At 43.0% G+C, this 27,714-nt stretch overlaps 1 protein-coding gene across 3 annotated transcripts in view; it reads right to left on the bottom strand.

The window, feature by feature from the left end:
- The window catches only part of RTTN (rotatin), a 328,322-nt gene that overhangs the window by 216,185 nt on the left and 84,423 nt on the right, over positions 1-27,714 (bottom strand). For all 3 annotated transcript variants that reach the window (XR_012234901.1, XM_073590015.1, XM_073590014.1), the window contains exons 14-17: positions 12,741-12,850; positions 9,111-9,237; positions 1,424-1,549; positions 955-1,071 (exon numbers count right to left, since the gene is read on the bottom strand). Coding sequence is in view for 2 of the 3 variants with exons in the window: in XM_073590015.1 (XP_073446116.1) it covers positions 955-1,071; positions 1,424-1,549; positions 9,111-9,237; positions 12,741-12,850 (480 nt within the window). In the remaining variant the exon portion in view is untranslated. The remainder of the gene's footprint in view (positions 1-954; positions 1,072-1,423; positions 1,550-9,110; positions 9,238-12,740; positions 12,851-27,714) is intronic.

Genomic DNA, 27,714 nt, shown 5'->3' with positions numbered 1-27,714 from the left:
ACCAGACACAGCGCTGCAGCAACACCAGACACAGCGCAGCAGCAACACCAGACACAGCGCAGCAGCAACACCAGACACAGCGCAGCAGCAACACCAGACACAGCACAGCAGCAACACCAGACACAGCACAGCAGCAACACCAGACACAGCGCAGCAGCAACACCAGACACAGCGCAGCAGCAACACCAGACAGCGCAGCAGCACATCAGAACACCCCCTCATCACGACCTGCAGCAACGCTCAACTCTTGCCTCCTCAAGCAGCGACCCTGGGACCCTGCTTCACCGAAGCCACCACCCCTGGTAAGCAAGAAAACGCATGGATGAGAAGCACCACCATTTTATTAAAAAACAAGTTTTTTGCCTATTTTTCTCCTCAAAATTTGGGGTGCGTGTTTTAACCCGGAGCGTCTTATAATCCGAAAAATACGGTATAACAGCATCTGCTGTGTAAATATGGGCGGACACCCAGCCGAACGGTTAAAAAAAAAAAAGTTTGGGTTCACGTTCCAGAACAGATTCCTGTGATAATTGTTAACTTGTAAGGTTTGTTTTTCCTGGAAGAGTTGACAAAAAAATACAAAAATTTGTTTAAAAAAAAAAAAAAAAACAATACAGTTTACTTTTTCTGGGTCACAGAAATGTTTGGGTTGATGAGCTGAGAGCTTGTTTTTTCTTTGTTTGGCAAGCTGAAGTTTTCATTCATTTAGGGGTACCTACATTGGTTGACCGCTTTTTATTGTCTTTTATACTATTATGTCTTATGCTGCGAAAGTGTTACCAGGGCTACAGCCACAGTACAACACCCCAGCCAATTATTCACCAGAATATGTAATATTCCATAACGCAAAATTCAAGCAACCACAGGGTTTCTACTTTCTCAGCAATACTAAAACTTGAGAATTCTTTTTTTTTTTTTCAGAAAGCGAACAGATTAATTATAGGTCAGCCTTACCTGTAAAAGCGGTATGACTGGACAAAGAGCCTCAATAAACTTATTCCAAGATGAAGGGGTCATCACAAGGCGCCCTTGGAGGAAATATGTTAGAACAGACTTAGCAGCCAAACAAACCTATAAGAAAAAGAAAGTAATGAGTTTTCTGCTGATTTTTCAAAATGTGTAAACAATGAAAAAACTTTTTAACGACTGAATCTGCTAGATTAATATATTTACTGACAAAATGAATTCTTCAACCTTACCTATAATTACCAAGTGCAAACCAATCATAATAAATTGGAATGCCTACTTTGTAACAGTAGAAAACACAGAAATATTGCACAATTCTATATGAAAGAAGACGTCCTAAGAAAACACGGGAACGTGGCGTGATTGTCAAGACTGCCCATCGTAGAGATATCCGGCTGCACTTCCACCAGATTGCGATCACTAGAAATACAACTGTAGTGTAAGATATCGCCGGCACCTCATTGTTGGAGTCCTGCAGGCCAAACATGGCGACTTCATACAGAACTTTAGGATAAAGAAGAAAATTGATGCCACTGCAAATAGAGGACACGGGTTTGGTGACGTTGTGAACTCCTAAAGAATCCTAAAAAAAAAAACAACAAAAAGTAAACACATTAAAGTGGAATAGCTGACTCCTCCACCACAGTCTACACCTGGGCAGCTAACACCCAGCAATTCAGGTAGTGAAAAAGTAGGGGAAGCAAAACAAAGACCCCTTGTCCCAAACATAGGAAGGGGTGGTGTGCCCTAATGAATGTTTCTGGAAAGATTTTAAGGTGAGCGCCAAAAAAAAAAAAAAAAAAAATCTTTATTTCTCCGTCGCTTCAGTGGGGGATACAGGAACCATGGTACGTCCTAAAGCGGTCACTTGGGTGGGAAAACGAATACCATTACTGCAGAAGGAAGAATAGCAATTCCTCAGGTCAGGTTACTACTCAAGCATCTGCCACTTGTACTACCCATCTGATAAGACTTGCATCCCTAGATACAAAGGCAAAACCTCCACAAATATGTGGCCTGAAAACTAAGTTGAGGCCCGATGAAATAAAAGAACAGACACCTAAAGGTGTAAGACACAAGAGGCTTCAATCCCATGAAGGGAGAGCTATGCCACGGCAAGGCTGCCCTAAGCTTTGCCCAATCTTCTGCAGTGACAGATCAAAACCAGAGAACAATGGTTGCCCGAGGCAGTCTGACCTCTGCCAGAGCCTAAGGGTCCCGTTACACTTAGCGACGCACCAGCGATCCCGACAACGATACGACCTGGTAGGGATCGCTGGTGTGACGCTAAATGATCACTAGTGAGCTGCCTAACAGGCAGATCTCTTTAGCGATGCAGGAACGCTCCAGCGATCAAACACAGCGATGCATGCTGGCCAGCGGGACGCCGACGACGAAAAAATGGCCCAGGACATTACTGCACGATCAGCGATATCCAGCAGGGGGGCCGGTCACTGCTGCGTCACATGTAGCGAGATCACTGTTGCGTCACAAAATCTGTGACGCATTAGCAATCTCGCTATGTGAGACGGGGCCTTAACAGAAGAACCCACAAGACAACTGAACATTCAAGCAGAACTGTGAGACACAACTCTGCGTTAGGGTTACGAAAGGCAAAGTACATAATGGAGGGACAGCAATTTCTTCATTAAGGTGGAAGGCTGAAAACGTACTAAGAGAAAGGAGAGAGCTGAAAGCCATACCACAGTGTCCAGGAGAAGGACAGAGACAAGTAAGAGCCCCCCCTTGGAGCCTCACCTGATGGAAGAGATTGCTAAAGAAGAAAATAAAATTCATCCTGTCAGATTGCCTAAATGGGGCTATATCTGTGTTCGGCACAAAAAAAAAAAAAAAAAAAAAAGACCTGAAAGGTATCCAAGACCAGATTAGGTTCCCCAAATCCAGTGGGGCTAATATAGTAGTCCATAGTTTGCCTTGCCTAGGCAGGCAGTTCTGACCTATGGCCTAAAATTCAGGGTCTGCTGGGCCAGAATAGTCAAGGCAATAACCTGGCCCTTGGTAATTACCCCTGGCTGGAGACAGGCTTGCAGAATTAAAAATGACGATATCACCATATAAGCACTGCCGATAGGGTCTCACCTATGAGCAAGAAGCCTTCTAAATGTCATGGTAGAGGCGCTAACATCTACGGACCATGTTCCCTATTCGTAGTCAGACAAACCTAAACCGAAAGGCACAAAAGCCATGTGAACTGTGAACCAAACAGTTCTGCTAATAAATTAAATGACCAAGAACTGAGTAGAAGAGAAGACTATTGGGAATCACCCACAATATCCAGCTAGACCTTCCCCACCCAGGTAGATCTGCAATGAAGAACGGCAGTTGTGGACTTATCTTAAGAATCCCAAGCTTAGCAGGCTTTCAACATTTTCAACCTAAACTGGAAAAAGAAAAATCAAGCCCCTATAAGAGAGAGCCCAAGATTCCACTGGAGTGTTGAACCACCTTGAGCTCCACCCTGACTACTGGTGGAAAGTATAATGGAGGCGATACGCTTTTTGGGAGACTATGAGCGATATAACATTTTCAAGTGCCCCAACGGTCAAGGTACCACAACAAAAGTTGATCTTCTAAACAACTTGACTTGGGCCTTGAAAGAAAAGGGCCAGTGCTTTCATAGAAGGTAAAAAAAAAAATGGAAGCACTGCTAAGTATTCTATCAATGACTAGGTGAAAAAGCTAAGAATAAGATGGAGATCGCTTTAGGGAGTGAGATTGGAAGAGAGGGGAGGGATGGGCGCCGCAGTGAAACTTCCAGGAGGAAAAGCACCAACGAGTGCCTAGCCAGGACTCGGACATCATGATGCCGCAAAAACACTGCAACGCCAAAAAGACGACAGGGGAGCCAGCAACGCAGCTCTGCAGCAAGGGACATTATTAACTGCCTAAGACGCATGCTTCTGTGGCTAAGCATCTGAAAGAATGTCTGGCCTCCTCTAAAAACAAACAAAAAAATAAAAAGAGTACTTCCCAAACTAACTAAAGCCAAGACAGATCAGCTATTCAGACATTAAAAAAAGACTTATCATTAAAAAGTGGTCTGTGCTTGGAATAATACAGGTTCACTATAGTAATTTTAATTCTAATATATATGAAACGGTTACCAATTGGAACACCCCACAAGCAGCTGCAGATGGTCAACTTCTTTATGCATATGCTTTCCTATCTATATCATGGCTGCAGCTAATGATTAAATGTAGCACTTTATATATTTCTCTATTCATTTTTTTTTTTTTTTTTAACAGGTGCACTTAAACTGAACAACACACATGTATATAGCTCACCTAACCAGTTTCACCTATACAGGCTTCCTCAGGGGGCTAGAGCTATACTGCTTCCAAATAACACCAAGCTAAACTGAATAGCTGAGTGTCGGCACCCAAGGGGAAGCCTGTTGGGGAGGGGTCAGCTTATTTTCAAAGGACTCATTCAATCATCAGTGCTGCATGTATGTGTTGTATCCATTATTTTTCCCCAGATACAACATACACCCATTATAATCTTTGGTTCTGCTCACATGTCCGAGTTTTTTATGGACCCTGTGTCTGTGCAAAACAAACAGGACATGTCCATTTTTTCCAAGAAACACAGATAAGGGCCAACAGAAGTGGATAGGTCTATGAAAAACACGCACAGCACACAGATGGCATCCATATGCAGTCCATTTTTAACGGTATTAAGTATAGGAGAAGCTTTTTAATTTCTTTCTTTATCCATCTATAAAAAACACTGATCACACACTGATGGTAAAAAAAAAGACACATGACAAAAAAGGACACGTAGATGACACACTGATGGTAAAAAAGGACATGTAGATGACACACTGATGGTAAAAAAGGACACGTAGATGACACACTGATGGTAAAAAGGACACGTAGATGACACACTGAAGGTCAAAGGACACGTAGATGACACGGATGGTAAAAAAGGACATGTAGATGACACACTGATGGTAAAAAAGGACATGTAGATGACACTGATAAAAAAGGACACGTAGATGACACACTGATGGTAAAAAAAGGACATGTAGATGACACACTGATGGTAAAAAAAGGACACGTAGATGACACACTGATGGTAAAAAAGGACATGTAGATGACACACTGATGGTAAAAAAGGACATGTAGATGACACACTGATGGTAAAAAAAAAGAACACGTAGATGACACTCTGATGGTAAAAAAAGGACACGTAGATGACACACTGATGGTAAAAAAGGACACGTAGATGACACACTGATGGCAAAAAAGGACACGTAGATGACACACTGATGGTTTAAAAAGGACACGTAGATGACACACTGATGGCAAAAAAAAGACACATGACAAAAAAAGGACACGTGGATGACACTGATGGTAAAAAAGGACACGTAGATGACACAGATGGTAAAAAAGGACACGTAGATGACACACTGAAGGTAAAAAAGGACATGTAGATGACACACTGATGGTAAAAAAGGACACGTAGATGACACACTGATGGTAAAAAAGGACACGTAGATGACACACTGATGGTAAAAAAGGACACGTAGATGACACACTGATGGTAAAAAAGGACACGTAGATGACACACTGAAGGTAAAAAAGGACACGTAGATGACACACTGAAGGTAAAAAAGGACACGTAGATGACACACTGATGGTAAAAAAGGACACGTAGATGACACACTGATGGTAAAAAAGGACACGTAGATGACACACTGATGGTAAAAAAGGACACGTAGATGACACACTGATGGTAAAAAAGGACACGTAGATGACACACTGATGGTAAAAAAGGACACGTAGATGACACACTGATGGTAAAAAAGGACATGTAGATGACACACTGATGGTAAAAAAAAAAGAACACGTAGATGACACTCTGATGGTAAAAAAAGGACACGTAGATGACACACTGAAGGTAAAAAAGGACACGTAGATGACACACTGATGGTAAAAAAGGACATGTAGATGACACTGATGGTAAAAAAGGACACGTAGATGACACACAGATGGTAAAAAAGGACATGTAGATGACACACTGATGGTAAAAAAAAAAGAACACGTAGATGACACTCTGATGGTAAAAAAAGGACACGTAGATGACACACTGATGGTAAAAAAGGACACGTAGATGACACACTGATGGTTTAAAAAGGACACGTAGATGACACACTGATGGCAAAAAAAAGACACATGACAAAAAAAGGACACGTGGATGACACTGATGGTAAAAAAGGACCCGTAGATGACACTGATGGTAAAAAAGGACACGTAGATGACACACTGAAGGTAAAAAAGGACATGTAGATGACACACTGATGGTAAAAAAGGACACGTAGATGACACACTGATGGTAAAAAAGGACACGTAGATGACACACTGATGGTAAAAAAGGACACGTAGATGACACACTGATGGTAAAAAAGGACACGTAGATGACACACTGATGGTAAAAAAGGACACGTAGATGACACACTGAAGGTAAAAAAGGACACGTAGATGACACACTAATGGTAAAAAAGGACACGTAGATGACACACTGATGGTAAAAAAGGACACGTAGATGACACACTGATGGTAAAAAAGGACACGTAGATGACACACTGATGGTAAAAAAGGACACGTAGATGACACACTGATGGTAAAAAAGGACACGTAGATGACACACTGATGGTAAAAAAGGACACGTAGATGACACACTGATGGTAAAAAAGGACACGTAGATGACACACTGATGGTAAAAAAGGACACGTAGATGACACACTGATGGTAAAAAAGGACATGTAGATGACATACACTGATGGTAAAAAAGGACATGTAGATGACACACTGATGGTAAAAAAGGACACGTAGATGACACACTGATGGTAAAAAAGGACATGTAGATGACACACTGATGGTAAAAAAGGACACGTAGATGACACTGAAGGTAAAAAAGGACACGTAGATGACACACTGAAGGTAAAAAAGGACACGTAGATGACACACTGAAGGTAAAAAAGGACACGTAGATGACACACTGAAGGTAAAAAAGGACATGTAGATGACACACTGATGGTAAAAAAGGACATGTAGATGACACACTGATGGTAAAAAAGGACACGTAGATGACACACTGATGGTAAAAAAGGACAAGTAGATGACACACTGATGGTAAAAAAGGACACGTAGATGACACACTGATGGTAAAAAAAGGACACGTAGATGACACACTGATGGTAAAAAAAGGACATGTAGATGACATACACTGATGGTAAAAAAGGACATGTAGATGACACACTGATGGTAAAAAAGGACATGTAGATGACACACTGATGGTAAAAAAGGACACGTAGATGACACACTGATGGTAAAAAAGGACAAGTAGATGACACACTGATGGTAAAAAAGGACACGTAGATGACACACTGATGGTAAAAAAGGACACGTAGATGACACACTGATGGTAAAAAAGGACACTCAGATGACATACACTGATGGTAAAAAAAGGACATGTAGATGACACACTGATGGTAAAAAAGGACACGTAGATGACACACTGATGGTAAAAAAGGACACATAGATGACACGGATATTAAAAAGGACACGTAGATGGCACACACTGATGGTAAAAAAGGACACGCAGATGACACACTGATGGTAAAAAACACGTAGATGACACACTGATGGTAAAAACAGACACATGTACCATCTTTTCACGTAGATGTGTAGATGAGGCCTATGAAGTACTTAGTATCATCATGCGAACCATGGATCCTGTGTCCCCAATGAAGCGACTGAGAACAACTTATTTCTTTCCAGGTTGCGTCCATTTTCCCGTCCTCTACCATCCCAACATACTGAGTCTCAGAAATGTGGAAAATATGAAAAACGTTTTTTCTCTGGTCGGGTTAGTACAGAGATCTCATGTTGCTCTGACAATTGACACCCCATCCTATCCAATATGCCAACTACAACACAATCATTGGAAAACTGTTCATGTATGTCGGCGCCCTTTGCTTAGGCAGAGTTCACATCTATTTATATAATTGCCTTGCAATGTTTTCATTTCCTGTTCTGTCCAGATGTCACCGTATCCCAGAATTTAAAGCGGAGGAAGTTCACCGTCCACCATATTGGGACACCCAAGTGAGGGGTGTCTCAATATGGAAACTGCTGCTGGTACCAACCTATTGCGCGGTACCACCAGCGGAACATCGTCGCACCACACACACTCTATACGCCGTACGCACCACACACACACACGCACGCAGCCTCTTGCTCGGTACCACCGTCACACTGCGCCTGCGCAAATTCTGCGCAGACGTAGTGAATCATTCGATTGATCCGGCAGCAGATGCGCGACATGTCTACAGGCAGAGGAAGTCGGTCACATTAAATGGGTTTTCAAAAGAACGAAAGTTCATTTTAAAAACTGTCTGTGTCTGACTGTGTACGGAGCATACCACATCTCCTGGGCAGGGAAGGAAGCAAAAGACAATACTGACATTATAGCAGCGGATCACAGTGGATTCATTTTGTGAGATAAAATATTTCATTGACTGTTTTTAAACAATATTTTACCTCACAAAATGTATCCTCTGCGATCTCCTGCTGTAATGTCAGTATTGTCTTTTGCTTCCTCCCCTGCCCAGGAGCTTTGGTATGTTCTCTACACGGTCAGACACTGGGGTGAGAGAGACAGAGCACAGGGGGGAGACAGCTCAAACGAGACAGCACATGAGGGGAGAACACAGCACAGGAAGGAGAGAGACAGCAGACAAGGAGGATAGCACATGGGGTAGACAGGTCAAAGAAGAGAGCACAGACGGGAGAAGTCAGCACATGGGGAAAGAGAGGGAGTGGATAGGTGGGTGAGCACATGGGGGGGGGAAGAGATTCTCAACGCTGCAAAGCCTGCCCCCATCGTGACATTACTGCCCTCCCGATGTGATAGCATCGGCCTCCATCTAGTTTCTAATAATCACCCATTTGAAACAGAACAAATTAAAAGTGGAATTCTAAACAGAAATTTGGTTTTCTGAATCTTTCCGATAAAAGAATTTCTAGAGAGCACTAAGAAAAAGTGATCAGCGTCTTCTGGTTACACAGAATTTTGCAAAATAAAGTATTATGTTAAAAGAAAACAATTCTTTCTACCTTGACAATATCCAGACAGCAGTTATAAGCCTCTGCCCTGACTGCAGGAACCCAATTAGACATCATTCGTAAGAGCACTTTCTGACTTTCCTCCAGTAACACAGGGCCACTCTGAGCAGAACTGTAGCTGTATAATGGCAAAAGAAAGTGACAAAGTTCAAAGTGAATAGGTCACCAAATTTTACAATGTAAACTACAAGTATTTTTAAACAGTTCTATTAGACCTGATAAGGCTGGTGTACTTATGCTTAAAATATAAGAAAATGACGTAATTTTTTTCCCTTTCTAATATTAACAAAAGCAATTTATGAGTCCATCTCTAGATGAAGACTGGGCTAAAGTTTATGACCGGTTCCTTTTAAGGCCTGCAGAAATGTGAATGTGGTTCTATGATACAAAAAGTCATCAAGGTTGGAGTTTTGTATTTAACTCTTGACCCGGAGTCTGCATGTTAATTACATCCATCTTTTAGGTGTCTGTGCAGAGTGAGAAATTGATGCAACTTTTGTTGCGTAAAGTATGGTGAAATCCGTCAGGCTACACTCTGCCACTCCTCGCTCCCACTAAGCTATAATAAAGATCTTTGCTGCAATCGAAATGTGCAGCTCTTTGTCCCTGTGTGCACTATAGCACGCTCTAGGAGCATATCATGATTTAATAGGACTCAATAAATTTGAGGAATTTTAGTCCTAAGTAGCTGGAACATCAAGACTGTTTTCTCTTCACGAATTTAAGACTCATCAGGACAGAGTTCCGTGCACCTTTAAGTATTGGTGAGCTGACTTTTTTCTTATGTGTCACATAAAAAGTGAACTCCAAATCACAAAAAGACAAAAGGGTTCAGGAATATAAACGTTTGACGGTCTTTGATGCTCTCCACACAGGACTAAATCTGTTGCTAGAATTTACATCTTAAGCCCCTTATACATTAGACTAATGTTTGCCAAACCAGTTGGCAGACTGGCATGCAATCCTAAATCATGAGGAAAGGTTCACTAGAGGGTCGATATTGACTTGTAGGATTCCTACCCCCAACAGGTGGCTCTAGAGTTCAAGTCTTCTTCCTCTCTGAATAGGATATTTGCATGGACTCCCATAGGAGCTTTACAGGGAATATAAGTGAACTTAAAGAGGCTAGGCATTGACCACAAGGAAAAAAGTTTCCCTTAGACACACATCAGACCTCCTCCTTAGCACTAATGAGGGGGGAAAAACACAAAATATGGTGTTTGCTAATAGATTGCCTAGTTGTTGAACCTGAACAGTAAAGTTTGGCGTCCGTACCGAACACCTACTGTTTGGGCATGAACATTGAATACAGACTTCACCAGGAAGTCCGTGTTACTGTTCGGTTTCGGCTGCCCGAACACCGTGTGTTTGTCACGCTGTCATGTGCATGAGAGCGCGGCAAACATCGCTTCTGATTGGCGGCAAAATCACCACCACTGGTCAGAGAGCCGCGGTTCCCACTCTGTCAAAAGACAGCGTGAGCTCGCAGCTATGAAAGCAGGTATAAAGTTTACCTCCAGTCATTGCACTCATGCTCCCATCAGCTGACACCTGCTGCCCCTAATAACAGTGAGAGCAAGAGAGGCTGATGGGAGTATTCATCAGCAGGCGTCTGCGCTGTAAATAATAAAAAAATAAATAAATAAATAAACGGTGTGGGTTCAAGAATTGAAGGGTCTCTATGCTGTATTTCTAAATTATTTAAGTAAATGATTAGAAAAAACAGCGTGCCCCCCCATTTTTGACAACCAGTCATGCTAAAGCAGACAGCTGGGGGCTGGTATTCTCAGGCTGGTAATGGACCATGGATATTGGCAGCCTAGAAAAGGTGCATTTATTAGATGCGCCAATTCTGGCACTTTACCTGGCTCTTCCCACTTGCCCTGTAGCGGAGGCAAGTGGGGTTCATATTTATGGGGTTGATGTCACATGTGTATTATTGTCAGGTGGCATCAAGCCCACGGACTAGTAATGGAGAGGAGTCAATAAGACACCTATCCATTACTAATCCTATAATTACACTGTAAATAAACACACAGCAAAAATAAAGTCTTTTATTTGAAAAAGTGTGTGAGAAAGTGTGTTTTGTTTTATTTAAAAATAAACAGTTATACTCGTCTAACACTCCAATGAATCCCTCGTCTCATGTAATAAAACAAAAATAAAAAAAAATCCCTCACCTGATATAAATACGGCGTGGGAACCCCTCTATTCTTGATAAACAATCTTGATATTCTTGATAATCTAATACTGTGTTTCCCAACTCCAGTCCTCAAGGCCCACCAACAGGTCATGTTTTCAGGATTTCCTTAATATTGCCCAGGTGATAATTGCATCACCTGTACAATACAAGGGAAATCCTGAAAACATGACCTGTTGGTGGGCCTTGAGGACTGGAGTTGGGGAACCCTGATCTAATAGAGGTGTCTTTTCTGGGAGGCTGTGGGCTGCTATTTTTGGGCTGGGGGGGGCAATATCCATGGCCCCTTACCAACCTTAGCAAGGCTGGTTGTCAAAAATAGGGATATCACATGCCATTTTTTTAAAAATTATTTATTTAAATAATTAGAAAAATGATTTGGAGACTCTCTATTCTTGATAACCAGCTTTGCTAATGCAAACAGCTGAGGGTTGCAGCCACCAGCTGTCCATTTTGCCTGGCTGGTTATCAAAAATACAGGGGAAACCACAACGTTTTTGTTTTTTTCTCAATTATTCATTTACAGCACAGGTGCCGGCTGATGAGTATTCCCATCAGCTGCTCCTGCTATCACTGTTATTAGCACCAGCATGCGTCAGCTGATGGGAGCAGTAGTCCCATCAGCCGACACCAGTGACCGGAGGCAACCTTTATACCTCCGATCACAGATGTGCACTCACGCTGTCTTTTGACAGCGTGGGAACCGTGGCTGTCTGACCAGAGGTGATGATTTTACCGCCCGCTGATCAGAAGCATTGTTTGCCGCGCTGTCATGCATATGACAGCTTGGCAAACATGGAATGTTCGGGACCCCATTCAAGTGAATGGGGTTCGGGTACCTGAACCCAAATTTTTTGTAACTGTTCATCCGAACCCAAACATCAAGGTGTTTGGTTGTTATACAATGCCTGATGACGAGACCCAAGTAGTATTGAAAGCTCTCTTTGTAACATTATTTATTCTATTTTTGGTATCCATTAAAAGGTGAATCCGTAAAGTTTTCTGACGGATGCATTATGGACCTCTTGCAAAGCCTAGGATGAGCTATGTGGCAATTCTGCATGCAATATCATGGATGAATTTTACAGTACATTTACAGCAATTTTGCCAATAAATCCGCTAACTGGGTGTGTAAGGATCCTTAGAATTAGGCAAAGTACAATCTCTCCACCAACAAATAAATGCAAAAATAAAAGATGTAGGGAAAAGAATGACTAAATGTAAGCAGTATATTCTTTATGTGGTATTGGCTGACCTCTACTGGCTTCACAAGCAAAGAGCCGTACTGAGCAGCATTTTAGGTTCTTACCATTAATACACTACTCCAAGAACAAAAAGCATGCCTTCAATAAAAATACAGAAATAAAAAGCAGGAGCAGTCGTACATGAATATAACAAAGTAGCAGATAAATATACTTTACATGTTTGAGCAAATGTGGATGAACTTTCCAACCAAAGGGAAATGTTTGTGGTAAGGAAGACTAGTCAGGGCCTTTTCCGCAAGTTCCACCAACTCCAAAAAATTAGAACCCTAAGTAAAAAGGAAGAGTACATATAAAACCAATCACTACCCGAGAAGGCTTTTTACAATATGGATTTTTACAATTCTACCAATTACATCACATAAACAATAACAAAGTCTAAATGCTTATCTTTTCTTTTTATACAAAAATAAAAAAAGAAAAAAGAAAACACACACACACTGACATTTTGAAAGTAACAGTTTATCAAAAAAAAAAAAAAAATTGTCCTACATATCTGTCCCTCTGCTAGTAATATTGAAAACGAAGAGTGGTCACTGGCAATTTTCGAATCATGATTTTTACCGTATATACTCGTGTATAAGCCGAGATTTTCAGCCCATTTTTGGGGGCTGAAGTCTCCAACCACCCCCCCCCCCCCCCCCGCAGCTTATACGCGAGTCATATACCAGAGGTGGGCGGGGGAAGGGGGAGCAGGGGTGTCAGAGACCATATGCACATATTCATGAGTTTAATGAGCAGTACCGCGTGACCGCTTAACGTAGGAAGAAAACGACCGATGGAGAAGCAGGGGCTGCAGAGAAGACTGTGCGCCAGGAGGGGGTGAGTATGACGGAGCAGAGCAATATTCACCTGTCCCCGTTCCATCGCCGTGCACCGCTGCGTCTCCAGGTCCTCCTGCTGTGACGTTCAGCAGAGGACGCGATGACCTAGCCAGTGCGTGTCCTCCTCTGAACGTCACTGCAGAGACCCGTGAGACAGAGCGGTGGACGGCGATGGAACGGGGACCGGTAAATATCGCCAGTGCCGGGGGCTCAGGACATCGACACCTGGCCCCCAGTGAAGGAGAGGTGAGTATGGTTTTTTTTTTTTTTTTAATTGCAGCAGCAGCAAATAAGGGGTATTTATGGAGAATCTTATGGGGCAGCATTAACCCTTGTGCAGCAGCATATGGGGGGTATTTATGGAGCATCTTATGGGGCAGCATTAACCCTTGTGCAGCAGCATATTATGGGGGGTATTTATGGAGCATCTTATGGGGCAGCATTAACCCTTGTGCAGCAGCATATGGGGGGTATTTATGGAGCATCTTATGGGGCAGCATTAACCCTTGTGCAGCAGCATATTATGGGGGTATTTATGGAGCATCTTATGGGGCAGCATTAACCCTTGTGCAGCAGCATATTATGGGGGGTATTTATGGAGCATCTTATGGGGCAGCATTAACCCTTGTCCAGCAGCATATGGGGGGTATTTATGCAGCATCTTATGGGGCAGCATTAACCCTTGTGCAGCAGCATATGGGGGGTATTTATGGAGCATCTTACGGGGCAGCATTAACCCTTGTGCAGCAGCATATTATGGGGGGTATTTATGGAGCATCTTATGGGGCATCATATGGGGGGTATTTATGGAGCATCTTATGGGGCAGCATTAACCCTTGTGCAGCAGCATACGGGGGTTTTTATCTATGGAGCATCTTCTGGGACCATCATTAACCCTCAGCTTATACATGAGTCAATAAGCTTTCCCAGTTTTTTGTGACATAATTAGGTGGGGGTCGGCTTATACACGAGTATATGCGGTATAAGGAAAAATGAAACTAACAGCAACACACATGACAGTTCTGCCAGTTAAAGCAAATTTTAATTTTATTTCTTAGGCCACATTCACATATACCTGTTCTTCAGCAGATGCAAAACAGGCCTTTCCGACAAAAGCAAAATCTAAAAAAGTGATCCTGCGCTGAGCTGTAAGGCTGCCAGTTTGATCAAAGACCAGTGGAGGATCAAAAAAAAAAAAATGTTAAAACGGAGGCATATTCACACACTGACTTTTTCACATGGATTGTGGTAAAGTTTCCATGCAAAAAATATTTCCCATGTGGATTTTAAAACATGTCACAACCTGTACAAAAGAAGCACTTATATTTTTAATCCTCTTAGCATATTGTCATCTCATTATATATAGCACTGTATACTTACAACTGCTCATTTTGCCCTTCTACTCAGATAATTCTTCTCTTGACTAGCTGAATCCTTCTAAGCTCTAAGTAAAAAAAGAAAGTCAATTTTGCCTGCATGTGTCAGCACTGCAAAAGTCCCTGGCAGGGGGGAGGCAGGAGCAGCTGGATTAGAAGGTGAAGAGCAGGATGACTTATGCAGGAAAGAGAGACTTCCTGTTTAAACATACAGCAGAGAAAAGAGAAGAATTATCCCGGTAGAAAGGAAAAATGAGCAATTGTTAGTACACAGTGCTATATAATATGACTGCAATATAGTAAGAGGATAATACTTTGATACGAGTGCTTCTGTAACAAGAAGTAAACTTATTAAACTACACAAGCTCACACTACAAGTATATGTCAGAAACCCGATGTCCCTTTGATAATATGCAGGATAATCCAACGTCTGTGTCCATGTACTCATCAGTGGCCGCTTCCCTTCTCCAACTGATCAAAAGGGAGATAGCGGTCCAACAGGTGCAGGAGTCGCAGCTGATGAATACAGTGGACTATTGAATATGTGCTCAACATTGAAAGAAAAACACCACTCGGATGATAAAAGGTGATTTATGAAAACTACTGAGTTTCCAGATGCTGGAATCAGGGTCACTGACACCCCTGCCTTTAATCACATTACGGTAGTTCTGTTCAGTAAATATTTTCATAAGTTGAGGATCCAAGAAAAGCACTTCTGAGCATCCGCGCTGCTTTAGTGATAAGAATTCTTCAGAAATCCATATAAATCTTTCAAGTTCTTTATTATATGTACTACAGAAACTACGCGTTTCGAGGTGACAAACCGCACCTCTTCTTCAGGATACAGTACAGTGTGGTTGTGTCTGAACACAACCCATAAAGGGTGAGTACTCCAGAGTACTTTTATATTTTAATTGATTTATACCAGGTGAAGCCCTATGTCTGGGCCCCCGCCCTTGTTTTCTCTTATACAGTCAATATTTTCAGCAGCCACAACTTTTCCACATCTATTCTGGTAACAGATCTGAAAGGCAAGACAAAATGTCCTTGCAGGCATCCCAGTGGCATAAAGGATAAAGTACAGAATGACAGACGTCAGGCTGAGACCTGTTATTCTCATAAGTTTTGTTACATAAAACAAGAGAAGTTAAAGAATAACTTTCACATAAGAAAGCATATGCTCACTTCAAGAGGTTGTCTCATCAGAGGACTGCCTGATAAAGCCAAAGTATGTACTCCACCATTTGTGGCAACGATTTTAGAGGGCATGATGAAGCTCAATTTTCATGATTGGTAGTGGTGCCAGTGGTCAGACAAAGAGCAGTCAAGATGAGCCAACAACATTCAAGGACATTCACCCTAATCAAGACACATCTGTATTAGCCACGACAGAGACTCAGCGAATGCAACTTATAGGAGTTGTCCGGTCTAAATTGATACAGTAAGTTTCCAGTCACTATGTGACTACAGGGCAAGTGGGAACAGCTGGGCAAAGGGCCAGAATTGGTGCATCTAATAGATGTGCCTTTTCTGGGCGGTTGCTGGGGGGCCAATATCCATGGACCCTTACCAGCCTGAGAATACCAACCCCAGGTGTCTGGTTTAGCAATGCTGGTCGTCAAAAAAACTGGGGAACCCAAAATTATCATTTTTTCTTTTTTTTAAATTTACAGCGCAGACTGAAGATTACTCCCATCAGCCGCTACCGCTCTCACTGTTATTAGCAGCAGCAGTCCCATCAGCCGACACCAATGACCAGAGGTACACTTTATACCTCTGATTACAGCTGCGAGCTCTCACGGTCTTTTAAGAAACGCGACTGTCTAACCAGCAGTGAAGATTTTAGCGCTGATCAAAAGCAGTGTTTGCCGCGCTGTGATGCACATGACAGCATGGCAAACACTGGATGTTCAGGCCCTCCATTCAATTGAATGGGGCCCGGATTGGAGTCTGGGTACCGTTCTGGTACCCAAACTTTTTGTAACTGTTCAGCCAAACCAACCCGAATATCCAGGTGTCCTCCCATCTCTAAATCGATTTCTTTTCAAATTTTTGGGGGGCAGAAACAACAAAAACAGTAATTCAGGAATTTTTTTTTTTTTTTTTTTTTTTTTTTTAATGCTGTTCCACGCAAGGTAAATCTCATAAGGCAGTTTTATTCTTCGAGTCAGTAGGATTACATCGATACTACATTTATAAAAGTTATATTATTGCATCGTTTTATTTGCGATGAGGTGGTTTGTTTTTTTTTTGCAAGACAACAGCTTTACAGTGATACCATTTTTATTTACATTTGTCTTTTTAATCACGGTTAATGCCACTTCTTGTTTGGCGATATGATGAAAAAGCATCGTTGTTTGCCATGTTTTTTTTTTTTACGGTGTTCACTGAAGGGGTTAACTAATGTGACAGTATTATGGGGCGGGTCGTTCACGATGAGGCAATAAACGTATACCTTTAATTTTTCTGTTTCTTTACACAAAAATACTAAACTTATATACTTATTTTGTATTGTTTTCTGATTTTTAAAAAAAAAAATATTCTAAAATATATATATTTTTTTTACTTGGTCTCTACGGGACTTTCATCGATTGCTGTTACAAACCATTGCAATGCACGAGCACTGCAATGATTTATAACAGTCAGTGCTGCACTGACACAAGCCTCTTAGGCTACTTTCACATTAGCGTTTCCTGGAGCTGCGGAGGGATGCGCACGGCCGCCGTGAAGCTCCGCCCACGGCCGCACCTCCTCCTTCTAAATGCCTGCCTCCTAAATGCTGCGATCGATATTTAGGGGGTTAATCTGCCGGGAGTGGTGTGGGGAGGCAAAATCACTATGACGTACCCAATATGTCGTAGGTCGCGAAGTACTGAGTACGTCCAAGGTCAGGAAGGGATTAACGTTTTCATATATTTCCAGGAAATTAACAAAGTAAACTTATTTATCACTTTTTCTAGGGTCTTCTCACTTGATAGCCATGTGAATGTCACTTTGCTGCAGTCGGGCAGAGTAGTAGTGTACTAGAATATTAAAGGGAATCTGTCACCTCATTTTTGGCCTATGAGATGCGGCCACCGCCATCAGGGGCTTATCTACAGCATTCTGTAATGCTGTAGATAAGCCCCCGATGTAACCTGAAAAATAAGAAAAACGAGTTAGATTATACTCACCCGGGAAAACGGTCCGGTCCGATGGGTGTCGCGGTCCAGTCCGGCGCCTCCCATCTTCTAGCAAGGACGTCCTCCTTCTTACTTCTGCCGTGGCTCTTGCGCAGGCGTACTATATCTGTCCTATTGAGGGCAGAGTAAAGTACTGCAGTGTGCAGACGCCGGACCTCTCTGACCTTTCCCGGCACCTATCACCACACTTACCGTAACTATTCCTGTTTTGTTCTTCCAAAATTTTCCTCCAAATCTGGTACCTTGTATCATCTGCTCACACACCCTCCGTGCACTTAATAGCACTCTGTACCTGTAGGGATACTGGCTGGTGACCAGTTCATGAGCGATATTTGAATACGCTACTTATTATATTAATGGAAAGACAATACAATGTAAGCACTTTTTACCATTTACCTTTTGCGTCTCCCCCTATTTCATCAGACTGTAAGCTTATGAGCAGGGCCCTCACTCCTCTTTATCTACTGACTTATGTGTTATTCTGTAATGTCTGATATTGTCTGTACTAATTGCTAAGTGCTGCAGAATATCTTGGTGCTATAGAAATAAAATTTTTATTAGTGTATAGTAGAGAAAAGAAGAGATTGTTATCTACCAAATATTTCAAGGCCTTATGTAGGATTTTAATGAAAGTCTGCAGTTATTCTATGTGAATTCTCACTGTGTGCACACTGCACGCTGTCAGGATACTCTGGCACCAGGGGCGAGAGCAGGCGGACACATGACCTTAAGTATGTCATGACGGGAAACAGACCTTCTGCGCATGCGTGATTTTTTACAATGGCGCGCGCCCCTTTCTTTCTCATCCCCCTATATAAGGGATGCAGCTGGCTCTGTTCAGCACCCACACAGCCCCCCCGAAGAAGCCCAGTAGGGCGAAACGCGTCGGCCAGCAGGGAGGTTTTTCTGGATCCCACATGGGTAAGGTGACGCATTATATGGCACTATCAACGATACTCTAGTGGACCATATTTTATGGTTGGCAGAAGGGGTGACGATTTTTTGTAATGGGCTGCAGGCACAGATCAATTATATAATGTTTCCACCTTCGTTCTGATTGCTGTGGGGATTTTTCCTGGGCTCATGTAGACCCCCACTTGGGAAGTTATAGTTTTTTGAGCTTTGGGGCAGTCCCCAGGTTGAATATGAAGGAAGGTGTTTTTTGACATGTTTGTGACAAGTGTTTGTTTCAATCCCTCCCTCCTCTGTGCAATCTATTATGATATACCACATTCTAGGGTAATATCACTTATATGTGCTATATATTTATACCAGATTTGCCTTCCTGATGTGTCTCCACCTTGGATATAGACTCATTCTGTCAAGTTTTTGTACTATTCTTTTTAAAAAACTGTCTAATAAAATTTAACACTTTGATAATTAATTGAACAGTGTGATTTTCACAGTTTAGTCTTTGTCTGGGTATTTTGACTCCGTTACTCTATATAGATTCTCATGATATGGGGAGTTGCTCATCAATTTTGATGTTTTGAGAAAATTGTTTATAGCAGGTATGATATTGATAGTCCAAATTATTTTTCAATTAGATATCGAGCTCTGGTTTTCTGTAATTTATACTGTATATATTACTATAGATAAAATCAAAATTTGGATTGTTATGAAAGAAAATGTGGTCAGACTTTCTGAATGATTAACACTAATTTTCAGAGGTTTTTCACTTACAACAAAGTGGTCCCCAATCGATTGCAGTCATATATAAACAAGGCCACCTAGTGCTCACCCTCCCTTGGTCCAGCACAAGCTCTCCGCTGCTGCTCCGGTCTCTGCAGTGGTGGCATCACAACTACAGCACACATCACTGTTGCAGCCAACTGCTGAGCTCAGCGGCTTTGCCCATGTATCGGTGATGAGCCTTGTAGTCTTGATGTCACCACAGTAGCCACACAAAGGCTGGGGAGATGGCGCTGGACCCAAGAAGGATGAGCACCATCTAGCTTTGATATTTTACACGACAGCAATAGATCAGGGACCACTTGGGACTGGAAAACCTCTTACATGATTAAGAGATGATACAGTGGTTCTGAAACTTGAGAGGTAATACCATCAGCTGTTCGATAGCCATAACACAGGAAGGGATTGTCTAACAAACAGGTAGTCCCTACTGCCGAACATCCGCGAGGCATGCAGCCGCGGAACTCGAGCATGCCCAAAGCTCTCGGTTAGCACCAGAGTTTGCTTGGCTAACACCTTATCAGAGCACGTGTGCTTGCCAATAATCAACATATGATCAAAATATTAAATAAAAAGAATCTGATTTTCTTTTACTAATAAAATAAGAGGCAGGAGTGACGATTTATGCTACATTTTCCGTCTGCTGCCATTACGACTTCAATGAGTACTGTATAAATCCCTATGCCGTTCGTGCCAGATAGTGACAGCCGCCTAAAAACAATTTCATCATAAATTTACAGGTATAAGAGGTGGAAAAAAAAAAAAAATGATATGATCGCCAGCATTATCTAAAAAAAACAACAAACAAAAAAAATCTAAAAATGACTTTTTGACATTTGCCATCTTCACCAAGCTAACCCCAGGTTCCTGGCATATTAGGTAATAACCCAGCAACTCTAGACCTGCTATTTCTATGGTAGTAGAATTTAAGATACACCATGCCAAGCATCAATTTTACGGTGCGTGTTTATAGACAGCTTTAAAAAGCTTCCATGGATCCATTCAATGTTCCCAGAGGTGCCATTCTTCATTGCTGAACTAACTGCAGCCATATAATGCAGCTTCTATTAGCACTGCAGCAGTAATGACAATATCGTTAATGACTAGTTACATCTACAGCATGACAAACCCACAGTAACGGGGCAAATGAGCCTCGGAATACATCCGAGCTGACACACAAGGACACCAAGACATGTTACATTCACGTCACATTCATTTTATCAGCCGACTCTAAACAATCCAAGTCCGTGCAATGCATTACCCGTCATAGCAAAGATTCCATAAAAGTAACAGAACCACATATACTCTGCTTTTCCCATGCCGTACACTGTTAAATACACTATATTTAGCCGAGTTCTGCCGGTAAACTGACTTGTGTGTGGGAGGGGGGAGAAAGCCTTCATTCCTGCGCAGAGGTCTATAATAAAATGCTTCATAGGTGCCGAGGGAGCATTCCCACCACTTGACAGCATGGCAATAGCCTGATCAAAAGAAGGCACTATTTCCAAAGATCAATGCTCCCCAAGGCAGCGAGAAAAAGGGCGGCTTAGTCATTTATTCATCAAGGAGAAGGAACACATCACTTCCATTAAAGTGTAATATGGCAAATTCCCTCCCAAAAAAAGAGAAGGCAGGGGACATGATGATTTGGACTAGTGTTATTTACTCCCAACTGTCTATATTGTGAAGATTTCCCATCTGAGTGGTGAAGGGAAGATGACTAACCCAATGATATAGATTCCCTCAAATGTGTGAAGGAAATCAGGAGCGTTGAACGAGTAGCTATCCGTCTCACCGACATTAGCAAGTGCAGTAGATCTAAAGGAGGCCTAGTCATGGCTGGCACACAGGTTATAGCACATCATCATTTAGCCTTTTTCTCATTTTAACGTTTTGGGATTTTTATTCTACTTAAAAAGGAGAATTACTATAAAAACATGTTCTTACAATCCAGCTTATTAAATTATTGGGAGATTTTCCCAATACAAGACATTAAGCTATAGTGCTCAGAGCATTATCTATATAGTTTAACCCCAGTTATGTGCTTTTTTCCAGAAAAGATCTTTAGCACTTATGTACAGAACACTTGGCGATTCCACTGGAGATTCCCATTGGCCGTTCTTCCTCACATTCTCATGAATGAAGGGTCATGGTCGCAAAAATGTGTGGGTCTCTAGGACTGATAGAAATGTGGACATGTGCCCCCAAAAGATTAGCAATACTCCCTCCTCCTGTGTATGCCTGGGGAGATAGCTGGTGGCGGTAGGAGCCTCCTTCTCCTCCATGTCTACAGTAAAACTAAATGATTAGTTGGCTCCACCCTCCCTACTCGGTCCCGTCCCCTCATCCAGTCACAGGAAAATAAATTCTCTCAAATTAGTCACAGGATTTCTAAAAGTGTGTGTCCCCGATTAATCAACACCTGTGATTTTCTCACTGGCCTCGATTAAGGGTGATGGCGCTGCTCCAAGGATCTTGCTCCAATCAAGGACTGGAGTAAAATTTCTTGCTTACAGATGTCACAGCTCATCATGAATTAGACATGCCCCGATGCACCCTTGTCCCGTCCCATCACCGCCCATTTCAGCGTGAAACTGCCAAAAATGGCAACATCTTACCGTAACACAGACATGCGCCAACGTTTAGCGACCTTTCAAAGCTTTAACAACTTTTTTTGGGCGCAAAAGCTGCAATGAATAAGGGCCCTACAAGATGCTGCAAAGTGACAAAAAGTGTGGGCAAGATTATCACCAGTTTATTAGCTTTCTCATTATTAGGATTAGTGTTCTTTTAAAAAAAATAAAAAATTTTTTCATAAATCAATAATACCCACAAAAATAAGCTTTGTAATACTTCATATCGAAAAAATTTACCTCTTTCTCCTCCTGGGCTGACCATTCCATTTACAAAATTCTCAATTACGAGTAAAAACAAAGTGAATACAGATTTTTACATTATTGAGATAGGAGGTAATAGTTGCTATTGACAAGATTCTAAGTAAAAGGGAGAGAGAAGAAGGGAGCAGCTAGAGGCAGAGCTCTCCCCTCCTTCTAGGGAGAAAAGCTGTGTCTTTCTACATAGAACGTTATTAAAAAAAAAACCACACAACTGTGATCTCTTGTGTCAGTAATGAGAAAGTCAGTTTTCACTGAATACAGATTTTACCCAGGAATTGAGGATTTTGACAATAAATCAGTACAGAAGGCGAAAGAAGCAGATTTCTCTGATCTACTACAAAGCTGCTTATTTTCATGTATACTATTGATTTATGAAACAACAATTAAAATGACTAGAGATGGGCGAACCCAAACAGTAAAGTTCGGCGTCCGTACCGAACACCCATCCATCACTAATCCTAGAGTGGTAGGGTAAATAAAGACACAGCCAGAATAAAGTCCTTTATTTGAAATAAGACGAAACAGTTTTCCATTTTTATTTAAATGCCTAATTCCAATGAAGCCCTCGTTCTCCTGTAATAAAAGTAAAATAAAAAAACAACAATATACCATACCTGTCCGTCGTTCTGTCCCACGCCATAATCCATGTCTGAGGGATAAACAGTTTTCAACTTGGATGGTGCGAAAAGGTGATATCAACCCCACAAATATGAACCCCACTTGCCACCGCTACAAGGCAAGTGGGAAGAGCCGGGCAGCGAGCCAGAATTGGCGCATCTAATAGAAGTGCCTTTTCTGGGCAGCTGTGGGATGCTATTTTTAGGCTGGGGGGGGGCGCAATATCTATGGCCCCTTACCAGCCTGAGAATACTTGCCTCCAGCTATGTTTTAACAAGGTTGGTTTTCAAAAATCAGGAGGGAGGATTTCCCTGTCGATCAGAAGACGTTTTTGCCACCTTGTCATGCACATTACAGCACAGCAAACACTGGATGTTCGGGCCCCCCAGTCAAGTGAATGGGGTCCAGGTTCGGGTCTGGGTACTGTTCTGTACTGTACCGGACCCAAACATCAAGGTGTCTGTCCATCTCTAAAAACGACAGCTATTGTTTAAATGTGACCCCTAGGTACTGTACTAGTCATTACATATTGATCAGAAATGGTCATAGTGGTCAGAATTTATACATTTATATATCCAGTTTTCTTCAAATGACACAATTCTGACAGTCTATGTGGCCACTAGGATGCTTACTTAAAGGGAGTTCTCCTAGAATGTGATAAACACCTATGACAAATCAAACTGCAGCCATGCAAAAAGTAGTGTCAGGACAGCTGAACGCTGAAGAAACAGAGCTCATGACGTTTCTCAACTGTCAGAGCAGCTGCAGGCACAAACACACATGACTCTCTCAAACAAAGGATAGAGCTGACATGAGATGAAATAAATACCTTTGTACTGACTGAGCACATATATCGTTCTGCTAACCACCGAAGTTGTAGAAACTCTCCTATCCTCAATTATCGGTGAAAAGATATATTTCGTCTCGTATCAACGCTGCTCCTCGGCGGAGAGAAACGTGTGCTTATGATGGCAGCTCCTCTCCTCTGAAAGTCGAGATACATCTAAAGCTCTGTTTCTCCAGCATGTAACTGTCCCGACTTGACTGGTACTGTTGCAGCTTGAATGAGGACACAGGCACCAGGTTTACCACATTCTCAGAGAACCATTTTAAGATGGATTGAAATAGCTCTTATTCAACAATTCTTACCTTTAGTAATCAATGAATTTGCAGTGCTCGCCCTTAGAATACCGATTTAAAAACCGAGAAATTATTTATGAATTCAAGGGAGCCATTTAAAAAAAACTGTGCTACAGATAGCTCATTATTTTGTAAAGAACCCGTCCAGGTGATAAACAATTTGAAAATTATTTTTTTTTATTGAAGCATATTGTTTTTTCACTAAAATCTAACAAGTACAACAACATCTCCCTACTACGACGACTAGGAGATGCTTAAAGAAGCACTCATCAATATTTTTATCCCGTTAACATATTGCATTGATATTATAAAAACACCATGAACTTACAATTGTCCCTTTTGCCCTTCTACTCCGTTTATACTTCTCTTTTCCATTAAGTCTGTGACACTACCTGACTAAAATTTGAATAGCTGAATCCTTCTAAGCCAGGGGCCCTCAAACTACGGCCCGCCGGCCACATGCGGCCCGCCAAGGACTTTTATCCGGACCCTGCCAGGCCGACATTGAACTCATGAACTGCACTGCAGTTCAACGCCGGCGGGCCCTGTAATCGCGGGCGGGACGAGACGCCGAGGAAAGGCGTTACGCAGCCCTCCGTATGCAGCAGAGCACAGTGCACACAGACGACATGATTGTCATCACGCCGCCTGCGCGGCCTGATGACGTCACGCTGCCTGTGTGCCTGTGCAGTTAGAAGACTGAGATGAGCGGGCGCCTCTTCAGAGCAGCGGGGGACATTGGTGAGTACCTTTTTTTATTTTTTATTTTTATTTTTTTTTTAACGCCGGGTCCTATTGGGGTCATTTACCTGCCTAATGGGGACATGTGCTGCCTAATGGGGTCATTTACCTGCCTATTGGGGACCTGTGCTGCCTAATGGGGACATTTACCTGCCTATTGGGGACCTGTGCTGCCTAATGAGGTCATTTACCTGTCTAATGGGGACATGTGCTGCCTAATGGGGTCATTTACCTGTCTAATGGGGACATGTGCTGCCTAATGGGGTCATTTACCTGTCTAATGGGGACATGTGCTGCCTAATGGGGACATTTACCTGCCTAATGGGGACCTGTGCTGCCTATTGGGGACCTGTACCTGCCTATTGGGGACCTGTGCTGCCTATTGGGGACCTGTGCTGCCTATTGGGGACCTGTGCTGCCTATTGGGGACCTGTGCTGCCTATTGGGGACCTGTGCTGCCTATTGGGGACCTGTGCTGCCTATTGGGGACCTGTGCTGCCTATTGGGGACCTGTGCTGCCTATTGGGGACCTGTGCTGCCTATTGGGGACATTTACCTGCCTTTTAGGGACCAATGCTGCCTATTGGGGATTCTTGCACCACACCAGTCTGAGCCTGAGGTAAAAGTGGAGTTCCATCAATATGGGCACCGGTGAGGCTGCGCTGATGGGCACTGATCAGGCCGCGCTGATGGGCACTGATCAGGCCGCGCTGATGGACACTGATCAGGCCGCGCTGATGGACACTGATCAGGCCGCGCTGATGGACACTGATCAGGCCGCTCTGATGGACACTGATCAGGCCGCGCTGATGGACACTGATCAGGCCGCGCTGATGGACACTGATCAGGCCGCGCTGATGGACACTGATCAGGCCGCGCTGATGGACACTGATCAGGCCGCGCTGATGGACACTGATCAGGCCGCGCTGATGGACACTGATCAGGCCGCGCTGATGGACACTGATCAGGCCGCGTTGATGGACACTGATCAGGCCGCGATGATGGACACTGATCAGGCCGCGATGATGGACACTGATCAGGCCGCGATGATGGACACTGATCAGGCCGCATTGATGGGCACTGATCAGGCCGCATTGATGGGCACTGATCAGGCCGCATTGATGGGCACTGATCAGGCCGCATTGATGGGCACTGATCAGGCCGCATTGATGGGCACTGATCAGGCCGCATTGATGGGCACTGATCAGGCCGCGTTGATGGGCACTGATCAGGCCGCGTTGATGGGCACTGATCAGGCCGCGTTGATGGGCACTGATCAGGCCGCGTTGATGGGCACTGATCAGGCCGCGTTGATGGACACTGATCAGGCCGCGTTGATGGACACTGATCAGGCCGCGATGATGGACACTGATCAGGCCGCATTGATGGGCACTGATCAGGCCGCATTGATGGGCACTGATCAGGCCGCATTGATGGGCACTGATCAGGCCGCATTGATGGGCACTGATCAGGCCGCATTGATGGGCACTGATCAGGCCGCATTGATGGGCACTGATCAGGCCGCATTGATGGGCACTGATCAGGCCGCATTGATGGGCACTGATCAGGCCGCATTGATGGGCACTGATCAGGCCGCATTGATGGGCACTGATCAGGCCGCATTGATGGGCACTGATCAGGCCGCATTGATGGGCACTGATCAGGCCGCATTGATGGGCACTGATCAGGCTGCATTGATGGTCAGTGCAGTCTATATGTCTCTGTGTGGGCAATTTTATTGCTGGCATATTGTTCTTGTAGCGCTGTATATATGTTGGTATTTTACTAATAGCAATTTTGAATCCCTAGGAAACGATATCAAGAAAGAAAAAATTGACTCGAAGTGTAGGATATTTGAAGAACCCAAAAAATCGGTAAGTTTGATGATTTAACTTCATTTTTAATATTGAATTTGTTCCTATTTTTGTTTTATTACTTCTAAATAAGATAAGTGCAGTGTGCACAGGAATTTATTCATAATTTCTTTTAAACTATATTCCGGCCCTCCAATGGTCCGAGGGACCGTGATCTGGCCCCCTGTTTAAAAAGTTTGAGGACCCCTGTTCTAAGCTCTATGTAGAAACAAAGTCTATTTTCCCTGTAGAAGTCATCATTAGAACTACAATTCTACCTCACTGCAAAGTCCTTGGCAGAGGCGAGGCGTGGAGCAGCTGGGTCAGGAATTGAGGAGGTGAAGCTGGGCTGCCATGGCGCTTAGAGGCATTCAGCTAGTCCGTTTTTAAGCACGTGATGTCATAGATCTAACAATTAGCTGGGTAGAAGGGAAAAATGAGCGACTGTAAGTACACGGTGCTATATAATATGATGAGTGCAATATATTAACAGGATAAAAATCTTGATGGGAGCACTTTTTAAAGGGAACCTGTCACCTCGTTTTTCAGCTATAAGCTGCGGCCACTGCCTTTCGGGGTATATCTACAGCATTCTATAATGCTGTAGATAAGCTCCCAATCTAACCTGAAAGAGAAGAAAAACAAGTTTTATTTTTCTCACCCGAGGGCGGTCAGATCCGATGGGTGTCGCAGATCCAGCGCCTCGCATCTTCATGTGATGTCGTCATCTTCCATGCTTCATGTCGTGGATCCTGCGCAGGCGTACTGATCTGCCGTGTTGAGGGGAGAGCCAAGTACTGCAGTGCGCAG

Source organism: Dendrobates tinctorius, unplaced genomic scaffold (assembly GCF_039654945.1).
Source record: "Dendrobates tinctorius isolate UK_male_01 unplaced genomic scaffold, ASM3965494v1 ptg000115l, whole genome shotgun sequence".
NCBI lineage: Eukaryota > Metazoa > Chordata > Amphibia > Anura > Dendrobatidae > Dendrobates > Dendrobates tinctorius.
The sequence above is the reverse complement of the archived record's forward strand: the minus strand, read 5'-3'. Positions and strand labels throughout refer to the sequence as shown.